The sequence below is a fragment of the Populus alba genome, chromosome 1 (assembly GCF_005239225.2).
Source record: "Populus alba chromosome 1, ASM523922v2, whole genome shotgun sequence".
In the NCBI taxonomy this organism is placed as follows: domain Eukaryota; kingdom Viridiplantae; phylum Streptophyta; class Magnoliopsida; order Malpighiales; family Salicaceae; genus Populus; species Populus alba.
This window is the reverse complement of record NC_133284.1, coordinates 16062717-16082459: the sequence shown is the minus strand read 5'-3', so window position 1 is coordinate 16082459 and position 19743 is coordinate 16062717. Positions and strand designations below refer to the sequence as shown.

The 19743-nt window shown below is 32.4% G+C and overlaps 1 protein-coding gene across 2 annotated transcripts; it reads left to right on the top strand.

Moving 5' to 3' along the window:
• Window positions 1-7464: 7464 nt before the first annotated feature.
• On the top strand, window positions 7465-16528 carry LOC118034812 (uncharacterized). Of its 2 annotated transcripts, none has more exons than XM_035040226.2 (9): window positions 7465-7895; window positions 9212-9255; window positions 10066-10334; window positions 12182-12744; window positions 13393-13726; window positions 14173-14437; window positions 14619-14711; window positions 15114-15560; window positions 16058-16528. In XM_035040226.2, the coding sequence occupies exons 1-9, from the start codon at window positions 7685-7687 to the stop codon at window positions 16394-16396; spliced, it is 2565 nt and encodes an 854-aa protein (XP_034896117.1). In that variant the 5' UTR covers window positions 7465-7684; the 3' UTR covers window positions 16397-16528. The 2 variants fall into 2 exon arrangements, with proteins under 2 accessions (XP_034896117.1, XP_034896116.1); XM_035040225.2 differs by having other exon boundaries at window positions 12179-12744.
• Window positions 16529-19743: the final 3215 nt, after the last annotated feature.

The window sequence follows — 19743 nt, the reverse complement described above, 5'->3', positions numbered from 1 at the left end:
GATTTGAAAAATTTTAAATTTATTTACCCAGACTCGTGGGTCTAGCATGGTTGTCAAATCTAAGTGTGAATTGTCAAGCCCAGACACGTGAGTCTGGCATGGTTGCCAGGGTTGGGCGCTTGGGTCTAGACCCAAACGACTTAGGTTTGGCACAATTTTAAACCCAAAGGCCTTAGGTTTAGTAATTATGCCTGATTTGACAATCAATAAACAAATAGAATAATTATAAACTTTAGTTGTGAGGAGAGAGAAAATAAAGGAAAAAAACACAAACAATTGATCACCAACGCCAATCCAATGTTTATTTGCCTACACGTGTCCCACCATGTGGAAGAGGATATGATTGTACATTCAATGAGACAACGGATGACCAAATTTGGCCACTGGAAAGCGTCATATGCACCTTCTTTATGGCACGAGCGCCACCCATTCGCTATGGAAGAAAAAGAAAGCAAAAGAAATGTCTCATAAAAAGATGAGAAATTAAAAGTGAAACTACTATCATAATCCATAATAAAAGGTCTCTTGATCTACAGTAATTTCTCCACACTATTTAGCTTTTGTTATATTATACCTTAATGCAATTAGAATCTCATAATTATAACCACTTTATAATTTTATTTGCAAAGTATTTTTGTCGAAAGAACTTTATCTTTACTTTAAATTTATTAATCAAATATAAATAGATAATAAAGCTAAAGAAAAATTTTAGGGTACTGATGATAATTTTTTTATGAATAACCAAAATGTAAGTCTTCTTTTAAAAGGTCCAATGTCAAGGTTCAATTTTTTATGAATAACCAAATTGACAAGTTTTTTATTTTTAGGGACTAATGTCAAATTTTTCATAAAATAATAAAAAATAAATTAAAAACAAACTAAAAATAATTAGAATAATTAAGGGCAATCAAAAAGATTAATTTAAGAGAAAACATATAATAAAGGTAACATTCCATAATAAAAGATGTGGTAACGGTGGCATTGTTCTTTCCTTAGAGATAACCAATCCTTTACCTAAATATCTGAACCAGTACTAATTTTTATGATTATTAGTTCCTTCTAATTACTAGGTGGCAACTTCTAATTTTTCTCGATATATACTTTTCCCTTCAAATTTGAAAAGTCTTGGTCGACATCATGGTGTGACGCCGATAATTCATTATATATGTTTGCTTTAAAAAAAAAGACTCAAGTAACAAAGACTCAAGTAACCTACACTCAACAACAAAAGTTTATTTCTAAACTTATCTATTTCTCATTTACAAAGCTAGGCTTATTTATATGAAATAAATAATTTGCATGAATAAAATGAAATTTTATCATACAATAAACTAGAAGAACATATTGTTTTACTATTTCTTTTATTATTGCCTAACATTCATTTGTAGTTTGTACAAAACAGGGCAAATGAGCGGTCCCTTATTTTTTTATTGTTCATGGTTTGCTATTCATTTTCAGTCTTGAACTTTATTTGTTTTACATTTCAGTCTTTAAAATTTAAGGAAAGAGAGAAACTTGATAAAGATTTGGAGAGAATAGAGAAAGTTATTGGTTGATCATATTTCGCTCATTAAAAGAATTGATTTTTATGCGATGAGTTTCTTTCAATGAGAGAAGTGATATTAATATGTTTTTTTAGCTTCCATGTCATCATAAAATGTAGATCATGGTTAAGGGATAGTATTTTTATTTGATTTTTTGTTTTTGGAATGACTTAGGGGTGTATTGGGGTTAAAGATTGGTTTATCATGTTTTTTAAGGTGTTTATTAAGTATTTTCAAATAAAAATAGGTTGATAATGATTTTGAGATCTTAAAATCCTTGACCTAGCTTTTTGGCTACTTCTTTGATGCTTTAAAACTAAACTAGAAAATGATGGGTTAACTGCCTCTAAAGACAACATGTCATTTTTTTTTTTTTACCTTTTCATAAACAATAAAAAGATAAATGACATGTTTGTCATACTTAAACTTAAAAAAAAATAAAAAAGACCTGGTGTGTACACTTCCCTCTGTTTGGCCAGATACTCAAGCTCAATCTTTTAGGTCTAGGCACATACCTTTTTATATGTTTTGTTTTAATGTTTTTTTTTATTTATCGAAATCCACTATAAATAAATTGTTTGTCATGATATTTTAATTAGTATTTGATGTTGGTATTGTTCTTTAATAATGTTATGTGTTTTTATAGGAATGTTAAAATTTTATTTTCCAATTATTACATGCATAATACTCAAAAACAATAATTTTAAAATTTTCTTCATGGATACTAGGTGAAGATAAAAGAATTTTAATTTATTTTTAAATAGATTTTTGAAATGGTTTTATCACATTAATTAGTTTTTTTCCCCTTCAATCACCTGTAAAATATTGATACATTACTTTAATATTTATTATTGAAACTTATTTTTGAGATCATAATAAATTTTTATTTAGAAAACAGTAATTATAATTAAAAAAAAAAACATGCTTGCATTTGAACAATAAATGGATTCATTAATAATGGAATGAAGTTTAGATTAGAGAGATACAGTTTTGCTCTTTATTTTCAAATGGTTGAACATTTTGCTGTTTATTTAAAAAATGTGCTGCTAATAACATATTATGTTATTGTTTTATTTATTTATTTATTTATTATGATTGTATTATCAATGGTTTGTGGAGAATTATGTATTAGTTTTATATACAAAAGTTTTAAAATAATTTGCTCATCAATATTGAATAACAATAAAATATATTTTTGCTTATTTTTTATTGTATTTTTTTATTTAATCATCTCAAATTTATTGATTAATTATTTTTATTTTATTTTTTAGTTGAAACTTTTTTCCAAAATCATAATAATTTTTTTCTTAAAAAATAATGATTCTTATAAAAAAAATATATTTTGTGAAAATAGGAAAAAATACGTGAGCTTGAAGATTGACTTTTTTTTTTTTTTTATCAAATATATATATGCTTTTTTCCTTTTTTGTTCAAACCATTTAAGTTTTTTTTTTTCTTATTTTTTTTGGTTTTTATTCAATGAACTTTGTTGGTAATAAAAAAGACTATTTTTTTTTGTGAATCTTTTTTACAAGAATTAGAAAAAAAAAGTATGAAAAAAATACTTTTCTCCTTCATACTTTTATTTGTTGTCTCTATGATGATTGCTTATTTTTATTAATATATAATTAAATAAAAAATAAATGCCATAAAATAAAGTTATTAAATTTGATAAATCTCATGAACGAGTTAACCTTTGTCAAATTAAAAAGTTCTCGTTTTAATATTTCTGCATAAGAAAACAAATGTTAAAAAGATGAGTATTTGGATTTCTTTTTAAAAAAAGTCAAATTGAGTCCTAATGGTTTGACTATTGCAATTCACCTTCTAGATTAATTTAGTCACAAGTTGACCCTCGCCCAATTTAATTCAAGCACAACAAAGGTTAAAAGCCAAGTTGATTGCTACATCTCTCTTTCATGATGGATTGAAAATATTATTCATAGTCGGAATTTTACATTTAAAATGACGATTCTATGATGCTTCAATATATTAAATTTTGTTTGAGATTTTTTTTATTCTACTAGAAAAAAAAGGTAGGACAAGCTTGTCCAATTCTTTACACAAAGGTTAAACTAATTGATTCGGGTTAACATAGGAATAAAAATGGCTATTATTATAGTTTTAAAACTCGATTAAGGGTTGACCAAAGTAACAGGCTGAGTTGAACAATGACCGATTTAATGTAAGGATAAAAAAAATTATTATCATAATTTTAAAACCCGACTCAGGGATTGAATTAAGGCCAGTCCAGGGTCATGGGTCGGGTTGATCATTGACCTAGGTCAGACATTGAAATGATTGTTATTGCAGTTTAAAAACTCGACTCAGAAGTTGACTCGAGGTCAGGCTTGAGTCGCAGGTTAGGACCATCAACACAAGTTAACATAAGGATAAAAATGGTTATTATCATAGTTTTAAAACCTAACTTGGAGGGTTGACTCTAGGCTAAGCCTAAGTCACAGTCCAGGTTGATCATTGATCCGGACAATGTAAGAATAAAAATAATTATTATCATAATTTTAAAACCTGACTTGGGGGTCGACCCAGGTTAGACTTGAGTTACATGTTGGGTTGACCATTGACTTGGGTCAATATAAAGATAAAAGTGGTTGTTATCATAATTTTAAAACCCGACTTGGGGATCAACCTAGTTGACCAAAAACAACATAATAATATAAAAAATTATTAGCATTGTTTTAAAACCCAACTTCGGGTCGACCTAGGGTAAGGTTCGAGTCACGACTTAAAATGATCAACCTAGGTTGACCCAAAAAAAATAATAATAATTAAAGCAACATTGTTTTGACAAAAAAAGTCAATGAATGTTTTACTTGTGTTTTATCTCGGGTTGATTGGGTCGTAGGTTGCCTTGAGTTTTTGACCGAGTCAGGTCAGATTAATCCTTCCTCTATTTTTATTAAACTCAAAATATTTTAGACCTTGAGTTGATTGAGTCTTATCTACTGTCTAACAAACACAAAATAAAAAAAATTGTACAATCTACTCCAAAGTGTATCAAATAAAGTACAAGACAATTATTTCTCCAGTCTAGTCCAATCAATATTATCTAGCATACAAAACATTACTTAAACATAATAAATTTTCATTTATTATCAATAGATTCTAACTCACCAATGAATAAATTCTTGATTTCATATTAAGATGTACTTCTGTGTAAAATACTTTCTGATGAACATGAAAAATATTTACATCTAATTGTTAAATTTTAAATAATTAGGAAATAAGGTCAAGAAAAATGATGTACTAGGTCGTGGGAATCAACAAAGTATAGAAATCACTAGCCTTGGTACCCGCGCGATGCCGCGGGTCATTTTTTTTGTATAAAAATATTAAAAAAAAAAATATTTAAAAATCTTGGGTTTTTTTGCAAGGCCATACACAAAGAATTTTGTGTTTGGCTGCAACGTCTGACCTAGAAGTAATAGTTATAATATTAATAATAAAATTAAACTTGCATAACCCAAGTTTAAATGAGCCTGATTGCAACACTGGACTTAAGAATATTGGATATGGGTCTGGCTATAAGGTCGTGTCATAAAAGTGTGATAATTAAATAAACTAATTAACAAAAAACAAAGAAAAAAAATTAACAAGAAGTAAAAAACTAATGAAGAAAAAAAATGAATTAATTGGGTTAACCCTTTAAACCAGGTTATGCCGTAAAACCTTGGATTGTTAAGCCCAGGATATGTATCATGAAAGTATAAAAGTCTGATAATTAAATAGAAAGAAAATTAACTTTAACAAACTAAACTAAATGAAAAAAATAACTCGTCAAATCAAGTCAACCCATCAAACCCGAGATCCGTATCATGAAAATCTGATAATTAAATAAAATTTTTTTTAACATTAACAAACCAAATAAAAAAAAAATTCATTAAAAAAAATTAAAAAGAAAAAAACAAAGCTAATATTGTAGTAATCCATAGTGTTTTTTTTTTTTTGAAAAAAACTACAAAGCTAAGTTTTCAACCAGATCAATATAAAAAAAACGACAAAGACTATTTTTTTTAAAATCAATTTTGGGTAAAATAAATGAAAAAAAAAAACATGTATAAAAAAGAAAACAAAAGCGGAAAAAAAAACACGTTGGGAAAGTACAGTGTTTTAAAGAAATAAACAAAAAAACTACAATTTCAACCAGTTCAATAGTAAAAAAATAAAATCAACAAAAAAAATTCTGAAAAAAAATGCAAAAATTGACAATTTGAAAAAAAATAAAAACAAATAAAAAAAATAAAAAAACATGTGGGGAAAGCTAAAGCTAGATTATCATTCAGCTCAATATTGAAAAAATAAATTCGATAAATATAATTTTTTTAAAAAAATATATAGGGAAACACTACAGCAAAACAAAAACTATATAGGGGAAACACTGTAGCAATCCATATTATTTAAAAAAAAAACTACAAAGCTAAATTCTCAACCAACTTAATATATATATAAAAAAATCTACAAGGATCATGTTGAAAAAAAAAATCATAAAAAGAAAAAAAACCAATGTATGAGAATATTATAGCAATCCACAATGTTTTAAAGAAAAAAAACTTATATAGTTAAATTTTTAACCAGCTTAATATTTAAAAAAAATTAGTAAAGATAATTTTGAAAAAAAAATTAAAAAAAAGAAAAAAAAAAAGACAAAGAAGTCAATTTTGGGTAAAAAAAAAAGAAAAAAAAGTAACCAAAAAAAAAAAAAACAAAAGCAAAAAAAAAAGAAAATGCTACAGTTAAAAAACTGCTACAGGAAAAAAAAATGTAAAAAAAAAAAAATTGATTCTGTTAAAAAAAAAAAAAAAAATCACAGCTGCTACAATGATTTCCCCACGCGTTTTAGAGTTCTTTAACTAGATTATTTGCCAGCATTGAGTTGCAGAATGGTTTGATTTTGTTTTTAATATAATAAAATATCCAACATTATTGATGTGTTTTATAATAAAAAAATATAACAATAAACTTAAAATATGATGCATGTTATATAATATTATTTTTTAAAATATTGATATGATGATTTATTAAATAATAATTTATTTTTAAATTTTGAAATAATAATAAATTGAATTAACTGTAGTTAACCTATCAATTTTTTAACTCCAATTAAAAGACTGTTAGAAATCTATCACTAGAAAATTAAAATAAATTATGAAAATTAATTTCTAATCAACTTAATATTGAATAATAAAATTAAAAAAACTAAATAAATAAAAGAAGATTGAATTGTTTGAGGGTGAAATTAAAAAAATTAATTAAAAAAATAAACCGAATCAATCCAGGTTAACTTGCCATACCCATAACTTGAGTCATGAGATCAGGATAGCCTCATAAAAAGCAAAAAAAAAAAAAAAAAGAACCCCAATTAAAAAAGGAGCAAAAAAAAAATAAAAAACAAAATCAACTCAAGTTAACTAGCTAAACTTACAACTCAAATTATAAAATCGACATAATTCTATTGAAAAAAATAAAATAAAACATAAAACTCAATTTCAACTGACCTAATATTAAATGATAAAATTAAAAAAAATTAAAAAACAACCTAATCAATCCGGATTAATTTGTTAAAATCAATAATTTAAATCATGAAATTGAGATAAATTAATAGAAAGTAAGTGAAAAAAAAAATGATACCCACTTTTAAAAAATTTAATGATAAAGATCGAAATTAAAAAAATAAAAAGTTAAATGCATAAAACCAATATATAATTGTTAAAGTGGATGTCTTTTTTTTTTTTTTTTTTTTTTATAAAAAAGATAAAAAGCAATAACATAAATTTCGAAAAAGAAAAGAAAAGAAAAGAAAAGAGTAAACAGGGAATAAAAGTAAAAAAAAGGAAGGGCAAATCCGGATTGAAAAAAAGGCATTAAAAGAGAGCTAAAAAACATTTTCAAAAACCCTCTTCCAAACAAACACGTAACATAACCCCTCCCCTCTACCCTTTTCTTCTTCTAAAGCCGTCTTCTTTTCCGCCTTTCCCTTCCCTTCAATAATTAAAAACATAAAACCCTAATCCCAAACCTAACCCTAATCTCTCTCTTTTATTATTATTAAACCCAGCAATTCTGATTGCTATCTAATATTTTTGGTTTTGATATTTGATTATTGAGAGTGTGTGAGAGAGATGGTTACTACAACAGCTGCTGCTGCTGCTGGTGCTAGTGCTAGTACTAGTAGTGGACAGCAGCAGACGCATACACTGTCAGCGAAAGTGAGGAAAACTATACAATCGATCAAAGAAATTGTGGGTAATTTCTCCGATGCTGATATTTACATGGTCCTTAAAGAGACCGACATGGATCCTAATGAGAGCGCTCAAAAACTGCTCAATCAAGGTTTATGCCTTTTCTTTTTCGCTCGTTTTTTTGTGAAAAACATTTTGACTTTGCAAGTTGGAGAATAATGCTAGAGGATATGGTTTTGTTTTTAAATTCTCGCTAGCAAGTTATTTTTTTTTGCCTTGGTTTTGGTGTTTTTGGCATGTTTTGAGTAATCGATGTTATTTCGTTTTGCTTCAGCTTGGTTGTTGAAAATTATGGTTTCTGTTGGGTTTTTCAAAATCACATTATGTTTAGTTTTGCTGCCATTCTATGCTTTTGGTGTTCATGCTGTGCTCTGAGTAATGGGTATTAGTTGCTTTGTGCTGATATTTTAGTATTGAAGTAAGAAGTTTAATAGTAGTGCATAGTTTTCAATATGCTAAGAGTTGAAAGACAAATTGTTTATGATATTTTTATTCCCTTGGAAGCAGTTTGTAGTTGTTGGTATGTAATTTGAAAGTAGATTGTTGTAGGGTTCATTCCTAATTTTTTAATTTGTATTTGGGATTTTAGAGTGGATGGGGAAGGGAGGGGAACTATAGAAGGGGGGGAAATACCCTCCCATTATTTGGGTTTAGATGTAGTGAAATGAAAGGTTAGTATTTTTCCTTTGTTTGGTTAGAGGATGAAAGGGTGAGGCAATAATTATCTGATTACATAAATGCTATTAAAATAGATGTTTTTCTCTCTTACATATTGGTTCAGAGGTCCTTGATAATTGTTAAATATAGCATAAGCCTTCAGCACATCGTTGTATAATGTGAGAATACTTAACTAATGTTCTGATGTGCAATTTCTAGAACATGATATTAATGTGTTTGGCATGTTATGTTCATTCTGGCACTTGAGTCACAGCAGTGGTCAAGAACGAGATTCGTCTATTGATTATCATTGCTCTATGATCATCTAATGTCCACACAACTAGGTGCATTATAGCTCTCTGTTCTTAGTCCATGGTGCGTGATCACCGAGCCATGGACATTGGCTTATGGTACCTGTTTTGGAAGTTGGATAAGTAGGTTGGTCGTTGAGCTTCAATTCTTCAAACGTTGTGTGTGGTTATCACTTGAGTTGTAGGAAGGTTCGGAAGAATGCTGCAGCTATCCATGATTTCTTTTTGGAAAATCTCTTATTGTTACAAATAAAAATATGGGTTTCTTGAGCCTTTTGATTGGTCCTCTAAGATGGTGTCTTCATGTGCTGTGATTTTTCCCTCTTCGACTTGTGTTGGCTACTTTGTTGGTATGGTCATACTTTAAAGTTTTCTTGTTTTGTGTGTTAGTGGTGTAACTCTCTTATTCAGGTGAATTCTTATTTGGTTTTCTTACCAGATCCGTTTCATGAGGTAAAGAGAAAAAGAGAAAAGAAGAAAGAGGTATGAAATTGTGAACATCTTTCCAAATTGCCTCATTGAATGCTGTCCTGTTGTTTTGGTATAATTTTGCTATTACTATCGTGATCTTATAAGTGAATTATTACTTATTGTGGTGGAGGGACAATATGCTTTATGCTTGGCATTTGGAAAGTGCTGACCTGCTAAATTCTTGTTAAACATGATTGCCATGATCACTTGACATTTGATTCTATAAATTCATTAAAGTTGTGGAGCTAACATCTTCCATTACATTATTTTCTGTTTTTTCAGATGGAATTTTGCATCATATAGTTATGTTCAATAAGTCCAATTTATGTTTATTGTTTACACATAATTAAGAATTTGCAACTGGTCAAATTAAGGAATATATCTCTGCTACCTGTAAAATCGATTATGCAATGCGAGATTCAAGGAAAATTTGCCTCAATTTAATTTGCAATTTCAAAAATTCAGAGGGTGTTGAAGGCTCTTTTGTTTTGATATGGCATTGTTGTATTCTGCTTGTGGTGAGTTTGTTGTTTGGAGATTGTGTTCTCATCGTTCTCATATTTATGCTCTCTTACTCTTACATCTCCATTAGTTAATTTTTTTTTCTGTCAAAAAGTTTTTAAATACACTCGAGAGAAAAGCTACTAAAACTGAACATAATTTACATGGTTTTAGACTCTTAGGTCTTTTTTTGAAAGGTACACAGTCCTGTTTCCAGTTGAAGTTCAGGCGTTTTATATTAGAGTTACTGTGTTTATTTCCCTGGCAGTGTGTTTGCTGATCTAACATTTTACTCACGAGTATATATGTTTATGGCCTCAGAATATGAGTTACAGAGGCTCTGTTGATTCAAGAAAACATTCTGAGAATTTTGGTCAAGGGATGAGACCTCATACATTTTCAGATCGTAATGTTCAACGAGGAGGCTATACTCGAACTGCTTCACCTGGTAATAGAGGAATCAACAGAGAATTCCGTGTTGTGAGAGACAACAGAGTTAACCAAAATACAAGTAGAGAACCAAAGCCTGCTTTGCTGCACGGTTCAACATCAGCAAAGGAGCAAGGCAGTGAAGTTGTTACCGAAAAAGGGTATGCCTTTTCAGGTTCTTTCACAAATTTTTAATGCCACCCCTTATCTGTTTGTTTTCACCCTCTTACCCCTATTATCAGCATGGCTGATGCAAAAATGTTTTGTTCTTGTTTGTCAGAGACTGATAAACAATCAAGGTTCTCTACTTAGGCAGATCTGATCTGATCATGACCTATTAATAAATCATAATCCTCAGTTTGAGAGGGTCCGTGCTACAAGCAATGGTCATGAAGTCACTGTTAATTAGTTATAAGCATTCTGATGCAGGACAGCTTAGGGGGGCTGTTCTGGTTCTGACTTTAGGGGCTGTTTAGGGCAGTTTCAGTCTGTATTAATGTGGTTTTCTGCTAGAGTCACACTAATAGGGTTTCTAGGAGTCACACTTGAGGATAGAAAAACCTAAGCTTCACTTCATACTTATTTATAGAGTGCTAATAGTCCAAATCCAATAAGGACTTAGATCCCTAAATAAGAAAATACTAACTCTATGTAGAATAGGGAAAACCTAATAAACTAATTACTTCTTAGGACTAATAAAGTACTAAATAGAAAATAAAACCCAGACTTGGACAAATTTCCAGATTTTCCATAAATCAAAGAAATACCTTGTCTACAAAAAGACACAAGTTTTTCTTCTTTTGTTGTCCACATCACATTTGCTTTTATGCTTACATAAGTAGCTGCTGTATTACTAGGATAAATTTTAAATTCTACTTTTACTTTTTTGAAAAAGAAAGGTAACAAGCTCCGAAAGCATTTGCGGTCATCCTAGTGTGAAGGAGGGTTCAGTCAATGCAGTCAGTGTTACTGTTATATCATGTGTGTTTTCATCAATTTGAAAGTATCTGCAATCAAGCCAAATTACTAGCTTTCCGAACCTTCAGCCTTAGGTTATTAGGAATAGTGTTAAAAAGCCCTCAAAGCCAATTCATTTCTAAGCTCCTAGGCTAGGCACTCTTACCTAGGCTCACCTGAGGTGACCAATGAGCATCTAGGGTGCAAAGCTCTTTAGTTAAATAGGTGGAAAAATGATCAATTCTCTCTCTTTCTATCTCTTGTTTCTTTAGGCAAATATTCTCTCTATTTTGTTCAGTTCCTGTATCCTCTCTCCCTGTTCTCTCTCCCCCTCATGTCCTTTTTTTTTTCTTAGGCTTAGTTGAGTGTTTTTTTAGCCATTTAGCCTTTTTCTAACATTTGAGCCAATTGGCTATTTTTTTTTTGAAGTAAAGTGCACACCTGTTCTTGTTGCCTAGGTTCTAAGAGCTCTTGGTGCTTTAGCACACCTGGCTTCTATTAACAAAACTTAGCTGGTGAAGGGAGGCCAAGCTCTTGCAGTTTCTGGTTTTTAATTGATAATTATTCTGGTTTTCAATGTTCTAAATGATGAATTATAGATAATGAAGAAACATTTAATTTCCACATGGGATGTTCTTATGCAAACTTAAGGAAGCTTGGGTAAATAGGACTTTGAATTAGGTATTGTGGAAAGGAATAAAGAAACTGAGGGAGCAGAGGATTTTGGGTATTCTTTCTAATTTTATAAAGGTCATTCTTTCTCCATTTACACTCCACCTAGAAAGTACGATTTTGAGAAAATCTTTGGTTATTCGGGTTTCTACATAGAATGTACAGAAGAAAAAAAGAAATCTAGTGTATACTATTAAAGAATTGAATATCATCTTTACTGAATAAGAAGTGACAAGGGAACTCCACTTTGTGGTTTTGCTTTGCATCATACTAATGATAGATCCTGTGTTTTTTCTTATTTTATCATTATATTTTCAGTTGAGAACCCAACTTGCTATTTTTGAGGCATTGAACATGATCCGTATTTTTCTTTTAGCAGTTCAACAGGAATTTCAAGCAACTTAAAGCCTTCTGTTGCACGGAGTTCACACCAAGCTTCTAACGGGCCTATTGATTCAGAACCTAGACACAACAGAGATGCTAATTCAAGTGTTGGTGATAGGAAAGTGGTATCAGAGGAAAAGCGGTCTATAGCTTCTAATGCTACTACTTCAAGGGTACAAGTGGTGAAATCCAATAATTCTCAACAACACAATGCATTGCAAGCTTCAAGCAATCCTGTTGTTGGGGTGTACTCCTCCTCAACAGATCCTGTGCACGTTCCATCTCCTGATTCCAGGTCATCTGGTGTTGTTGGGGCGATTAAGCGTGAGGTTGGGGTGGTGGGTGGTCGTCGCCAGTCCTTTGAAAATGCAGTCAAAGATTTGTCATCAAGTAATTCATTTTCAGAATCATTTCGTCCTTTCACTGCAATATCTAAGACTGATCAAGTCAGCCAAACTGCTGCAATTGAACCAATGCCCAGCGTCCCTGTTAACAGATCATTCTTAAACAATCAGTATAACAGCAGGCCACATCAACAAGCCATGGGTCATCCTAAAGGTTTTACTTCTTCCATAAGTCTTTTTTGGTTAGTTAATTGTCTTTTAAATTGTTCTTGGTGCTCTTTTGATAACAACAGTATGTGATGTCCTTTTCTGGTATGAACAATCCATTTCTGGTTCATTTATTTGACATCTCAAAGGAACTCATTGGCATTTCTCTGTCCACTCATGGTTGTTATGGAGTGATATTTCTCTATCCACAATATTATTATTATTATTATGGCACGTGTTGCATCATCAGGAAGTCGTTATGTCCTGGTAGAAATCCAAAACATTACACCAGGGCTTTATTGATGCCATTTCTGCGAGGGTGTAATTTATCAAGCATTTAATGCTGTCCAGACTCCAGAGTGTTTTAGCAACTCCTTTGCTTTTGACTTGAAAACTGATAGAAATGACCTAATGGATTTCAATATTAACCACTATGTCTCCTGTGCTTAATCTCATTCTATCATATTTCATAATTAATTTTAATTTATGAAAATTGTTCACCTTTTGTATTTTAGTTGTGCTATTAGCTTCTTTCTGTAGTTTGTACACCTGTAAGTATGGGGGACATTAATGAGTAAATTGAAATGACTGGCCTGCTCTGCATTTTTTTTTCAAAAATTTCTGGGACATGATTGACCGAAAAGGTTTTTTGCAGCTTCACAACATAACAAAGAGTGGAAACCAAAGTCGAGTCAGAAATCAAGTGTTACTAGCCCTGGAGTGATTGGAACACCTACAAAATCCAGTTCGCCTCCCACAGATAATTCAAAGAACATGGAATTGGATGCAGCTAATTTGCAGGACAAGTTTTCACGAATAAACATCCATGAAAACCAGAATGTAATCATAGCACAACATATTCGAGTCCCTGAGACTGATAGGTGCAAGCTGACCTTTGGGAGTTTTGGAGTGGGATTTGATGCTTCCAGTACACCTGGATTTCAAGCAGTTGGGATTTCAGAAGAATCAAATGGGGAATCTGCCATCAGGTCTGTTATATTTTGCATAATTTTATACATAGGTTTTACAAATTCAGATACTTGAATTGGGAAAGCTTTGGATTTTTTTCTCCATATAATTGTCTCAAGATGACCCATGCTGTTTTCCAATGTGAATGGTGGTAAGGATGTCATTTGCTCTGAACAAATATAGGTAATAAATAGTAATGGTTAGAGTAAGTCTACTAATGTAATAACATCAGTACTAAGTATAGATATCACCTGAAGAGTAAGGATAGGAATTTTAAAGTAGAGTGAAAGTAAAAGAAAAGTTGAAGAGAATTATGATTAAAGACAAGAAAAAAAAAGTACTATTAAAAAGTTGAAGAAAATTTTCATATTAAAAACAGTTGATCAAACATTGTTAACTGAAAATTCCAATGCTAAGTTCAGTGTTCTAATCTGAGCTAAATATTTAATAATACTGGTGATGACAGTTTACCAGCATCTGCTCCGGAGTCTTCCAGTGATGACGCTTCTGGTGGAAAGCAGATTGAGTTGCTAGATGATCAAGCAAGAAATTATGGATCTGATTCACCTGCAGCCAGTTTAGAATCAGAACATCCATTGCCTGTGAAGTCATCAAGTCCTCCAAACTTGGATAATTATGCTGATATTGGTTTGGTTAGAAACAGCAGTCCATCCTATGCTCCTTCAGAGTCACAGCAGCAGCAAGATCATCCTGAGTTACCAAGCTTTTCGGTGTGTTCACTTCTTGGATTAATGAAATGTTTTATGCCAGCTTAAAATGAATGCTTACCAAGTTGCTTGAGTGGTGACAAAACTTTCATTTCATTTCAAATGAAAAAATAAAATTAAGTTTCATTACATGGTCATTTGCACATTTTTGTTTGGAAATTCTGATGTGATTGTGTGCAAGCAGGCATATGATCCCCAGACTGGCTATGATATATCATACTTCCGACCCCAAATTGACGAGACAGTACGAGGTCAGGGTCTACCATCTCCACATGAGGTAAATTTATCTGCTATAATGTTTTTTAGATGTCCAAAGTAGCATGCTTCTATATCCCTCCAACATGCTAACATGCATGCTTGCAAAAGTGCACCCAACCAGTTTTTTATATATTGACGTGAATTGGTAAGGAGCAGTTGTCGAATTGGTTCTGCAAAAGTACATAGTGTACGTGCTGGTTGAAATTGTCCTTACAAACTGTGTTATTTGGGAAAACAATTGCCACTTGTTTGTATTTTACTTGTTCTCCTCCTTGTGTTGTTTTGAAGAACACTTCCCTTTTTTGGCACTTAGCTTTTTAAAAGTTGGCAAGTGATGTGCGTAAAAGAACACTTCTTTAGGCATTATATTATATTTTGCATTATGGCTTCAATTAATATTTGTTACCTTTTATGACTTCAGGCCTTAACCACTCATACAGCCAACAACATTCCTGCATCAACAATGTCCACGGTGCAACAGCAGCCTCCAATGGCTCAAATGTACCCACAAGTTCACGTCTCACAATTCACAAATCTTGTGCCATATCGTCAGTTCATCTCTCCAGTTTATGTACCACCAATGCCCATGCCTGGCTACTCCAGCAGCCCTGCATACCCACATCCTTCAAATGGCAATAGTTACTTGCTGATGCCTGGAGGTGGCTCCCATCTCAATGCAAATGGCCTCAAGTATGGAATCCAGCATTATAAGCCAGTTCCTGGCAACAATCCTGCTGGTTTTGGAAATTTTGTGAGTCCAAGTGGGTATGCTATAAATGCTCCTGGTGTGGTTGGAAGTGCAACAGGCCTCGAAGACTCATCTCGGATGAAGTACAAAGATGGAAACCTTTATGTTCCTAATCCACAGGTAAAACATTATTGATAATAACTATCTAACGTATAGTTCTAATGAGTACACAAGGAGCAATTATGGACACATGTCTTCCTAAATGTCACTAGTTTGGATCATTGAGTTTGAATATGTTGTTGTAACTAAGCAACTTCGCTGAAATTGTTGTGCTCTTTTCCATTTGATGATGTGTGCAACATATTTTCCTGCCATTTGTTTGGCTTGGATGGTCAATCACATTGTATATGACATGCATATCCTTGTACCTTATTGGCTAACCATGCAATTATGCATTCATGGCATGCCTATGCACATTGAGGGTGTTCTTGTGGTTCGAATGCCGCCTCATTTATCCAAATAATAAAAGAAGCAGCCCAATGTCATTCTATTCTTCAATTGATTTTCTGGATTTATGTTAACTGCTCAAAGATATGAATTGGTCCCTGTTCATTTCCTTTGTTGGTTGCTTTTTAGTACCCGGAAGATTAATTTGACCTTCAAATTTGCTGTTGCAGGCCGAGGCATCTGAAATTTGGATTCAGAACCCAAGGGAGATCCCGGGCTTGCAATCTGCTCCATACTATAACTTGCCTGGGCAAACACATACTGCTTATTTGCCATCCCACACTGGCCACGCCTCCTTCAATGCAGCTGCAGCACAGTCTTCTCACATGCAATTCCCAGGCCTGTATCCTCCTACTCCACAGCCAACTGCAATGGCAAGTCCACACCATTTGGGTCCCGTTATGGGTGGTAATGTTGGAGTTGGTGTTGCCCCGTCTGCTCCTGGGGCACAGGTGGGTGCTTATCAGCAACCTCAATTAGGCCATCTCAACTGGACATCAAACTTCTGAAAGTAGATGTCAAATCTAACCCCGTGCTTCTAAGGGATTCAAGCGGTTATAGAAATTTAGATTTCTTTGTGAAATGTGTTACCTTTTTATCTTCTTTTCTTTAATGCAATCAAAGTAAAATTTTAGGCATTCTATTTTGGTCCGATTTAGGCTGCCTTCTGCTTACCACATCGTCGAAACTCAATCCATGCACACCGATAGATATATAGGGAAACAAGGAAAAGAGCGTGTTGCATGAATTTTATACAGGTGGATTATGGCTTTTCTAGGGGTGGCTTATACGCTGACGTATCAAACCCCACTGTCTGTTCTTATAAGTCGGCACGATTGGTTTGTTCTGCGTATATGAAGTCCCTAATAAGTTAAAATTTAGTACATTAAGTTAAAAGTTTTGTTTGAATACTATTGAAAAAAAAATATCAAGGGGAAATAATATATTTTTATGAAATAAGCGCAATAATTATCTAGTTGTGATACAAAATAATAATATTTAAATATATGTTTTTGAATGGTGATAACATGTAGTTTTGTCACAAAACTATAATTTTTTAATTTTTTTTAATATTCTTTATGAATTGAAATATATATTTTTATCTAATTTATAAACTAAAAAATAGACCATTCAAAATATCAAAAAGTTACTATTTTTAATTTTTCAGTGTTAATGATGTAGTCAGGCTTGCAATAATGAGTGATTTTAAATAGTTATGTGAGAGTTTACCACAACTAGATGAGTATATGCTCAAAATAGATTATATGAATAACTTAGAAGGTGTATTTTTGAACTAGCAAGCTATGTTTAAGTCCAAGAAGAGGTCTGATTATACTAGATTAGAATAATAATTCAAAAAAATCATAACTTTTAATTTGATTATGCTTGAATTTCTGGAAGAATTTACGGAGGTTGTATTTTTAGAATAACTATGAAATTGCTACTTTAAATTTTAAAAATCTCACACCAGACTCTTGTTTTTAATAATAACCATTTATCCATTAATTTTAAATTTAATTGTTGTAGTATTTCAAAATCACAACATCCAAAAATATATTATTTCTCCTGGATATTTTGCTACTTTGTTAATTCCTTTTTCTATTTTTTTTTTAATATTCTGTATGCTAAGTGCCCAATTTATCCAAAACTGGTCGAGTATATCAATGTAACCTTGTTTGTTACCGATGCCTTTGTTTTGTGTTTGATCATTGTTACATAAAGAGTTGACGTGTGCAGTTGCTTGCTGTCGTCGTAGTAACGCGGGTGTGGAAGAGAAACATAGGGAATAGGATATAGTTTTGTTCCTTTGGAGAGAAAAAGGGAAAGGGAAGGAGGCATTTTTGTACTGTCGTGTCTCTGATTGTCCTCTTTTTAGAGTGAGATCTACTTGCTTTTGTTTCTCGGGATCGCCATTAAATTCCTTTTCGTGTTCCATGCTTCTCCACGAGCACAACTCACTGGCCTCATCCCCACTCCCTACTTTAGCCAAAAGCACTCACGCAGAGGAGGACCTTCCTTTATCTGTCTCTCGTATTTTGCATCTTAAGGACATGATAACCTCAATCTGAAATCAAATTCCAACTCATTGGAATGCTGCTTTACAAGTTATCTTAAGTACCCTTCGAACCTTTACACCAATACGACACGGACAGCAACTACATATCATGTCAAGAAGAAAGAAGTGGAGATCGATATTCGTATCATTATTGATCCAGGTAGTCAAGAATCTGGCATTTTGAGAAAACATCTTAGTTCGAGAAGTACTGCAAGTTGTTAAGTTTTGCACGAGGTGTGTTAATAGATCTTCGTTTGTTAGACGTGCCATTGAGAGCTTGTTGAAGAACTCAATGTCCTTGAAGGGTTCTTCTTCATTCCAATTGTTGAAATATAAGACTCGTAGTTTAGAGGTCTCAGGAATCAGCTGGTTTTGCTGTTACGTAAGTAGTTTACTGCTAATCACAAGGGCCCCGAGATTTTTCCTTTATAAAATGGGAAAAAGAAAAAGAAAAAGAAAAAAGAAGTGCAGTTGGTGTGCAATCTGGCAGATTTCGAGACAATCACGAGCTACTGCTAGTGGGTTTCAAAGCAATCAAGCATTGCTTTCTAATGGGAAATCTTAAGTGGATAATTATGGTCACTCGTGCAAATATTTCAACTTGGTGGCCTGCCTCCCTGTGGTTTCTGTCATGGCTTTCCCCTTCTTTTTTATGGGCTACCTTTTACTATGAAGCACCGAGACAAACGGAACATTGTAAAGGCTTGCAATGAATCAGAGAATAATAATAATAAAAAAACAAAAATAAAATCATGTGACGGCAATATTATTATGTTGAGAAATTAGCTAAACCCACCAGAAAGAAAGAAATAATCGTTAACATGAGAAGCTTTGTTTTGAAACTAATTAGCAATATTCATGCTACCTTTAACTAAACTGTTAATTGTGGTTAATTAATGAAGAGCGAAAAGGGACCAATAACGAGTTCCAATCTGGTTTATCAGAAATCAACTTCTTTTATATATATATACAAGAAAAATAGCATTTATTAATCAAATTAAATTTGAGGTTAGGTTGTCCTTCTTTGCGGTATCCATGATGAGATCACACATCTCCTTCGGCAGTTTGGCAATACGAGGAAAAGTTCAAAGATGGGCCAAAGCGATTTAGGATCTTGAGTGGAGCTAATGCTGGGTGACCCATTGTTGAAATGGAAATCACGAAAAATAAAATAAAAATGATGAAGCATGATTTCTAAGCACAGAGGATTATTGAACCACGGAATGGAGTGGATGCTAGGGTACTAGGGCACTTTTTCAAAATCAAATTCATGATAGAAATTCCCATCCATTCTGGAGGCCACTACACCAGCATTTTCCAGTGGATTACGAGCTCTGTGACTGAGGATTTGAGGGATCAAATCAAGCAACATGCACCCTTTGTCTTTAATTATAAATTGCACCATCGATTTTGATTAGCATGCATGATGCTCACCAATTTCGGTCCAATCTATATTGATAGCTTAAAACCACTGCATTAGCAGCATCAAGATCCCACTAATGTGCCAAAATCTACAGAAGAGAGACAACTTTTGTTTTCTTGGCAACATTTCCACTTGTGTTCTTGTCGATACCATAATGGAAATTTATGTGCATTTGGACAAATCACCTAATTACAGTACACCGTGTGCTAGCAAACAATGGCTTGTGATGTGTCAAATCCGATGTAGGGTGGTGGAGGCTGGACTCTACGTACGTCCACCAAGAACGTCTTCAGATTCCTTCTCAGATGGGATGATGGTAGTGGGGAAAGGTGGAGAGAGCTTTTTCTTCGTTAGGGCATGTCAATGGACAATTAGCT

Bases quoted from the DNA above. Each gene is read 5' to 3' on its own strand.
- LOC118034812 (XM_035040225.2), top strand. From the start codon at position 7,685: ATGGTTACTACAACAGCTGCTGCTGCTGCTGGTGCTAGTGCTAGTACT. The intron at 14,438-14,618 runs GTGTGTTCACTT...GTGTGCAAGCAG, and splicing joins CTGAGTTACCAAGCTTTTCG to GCATATGATCCCCAGACTGG. The intron at 15,561-16,057 runs GTAAAACATTAT...TTGCTGTTGCAG, and splicing joins TTTATGTTCCTAATCCACAG to GCCGAGGCATCTGAAATTTG.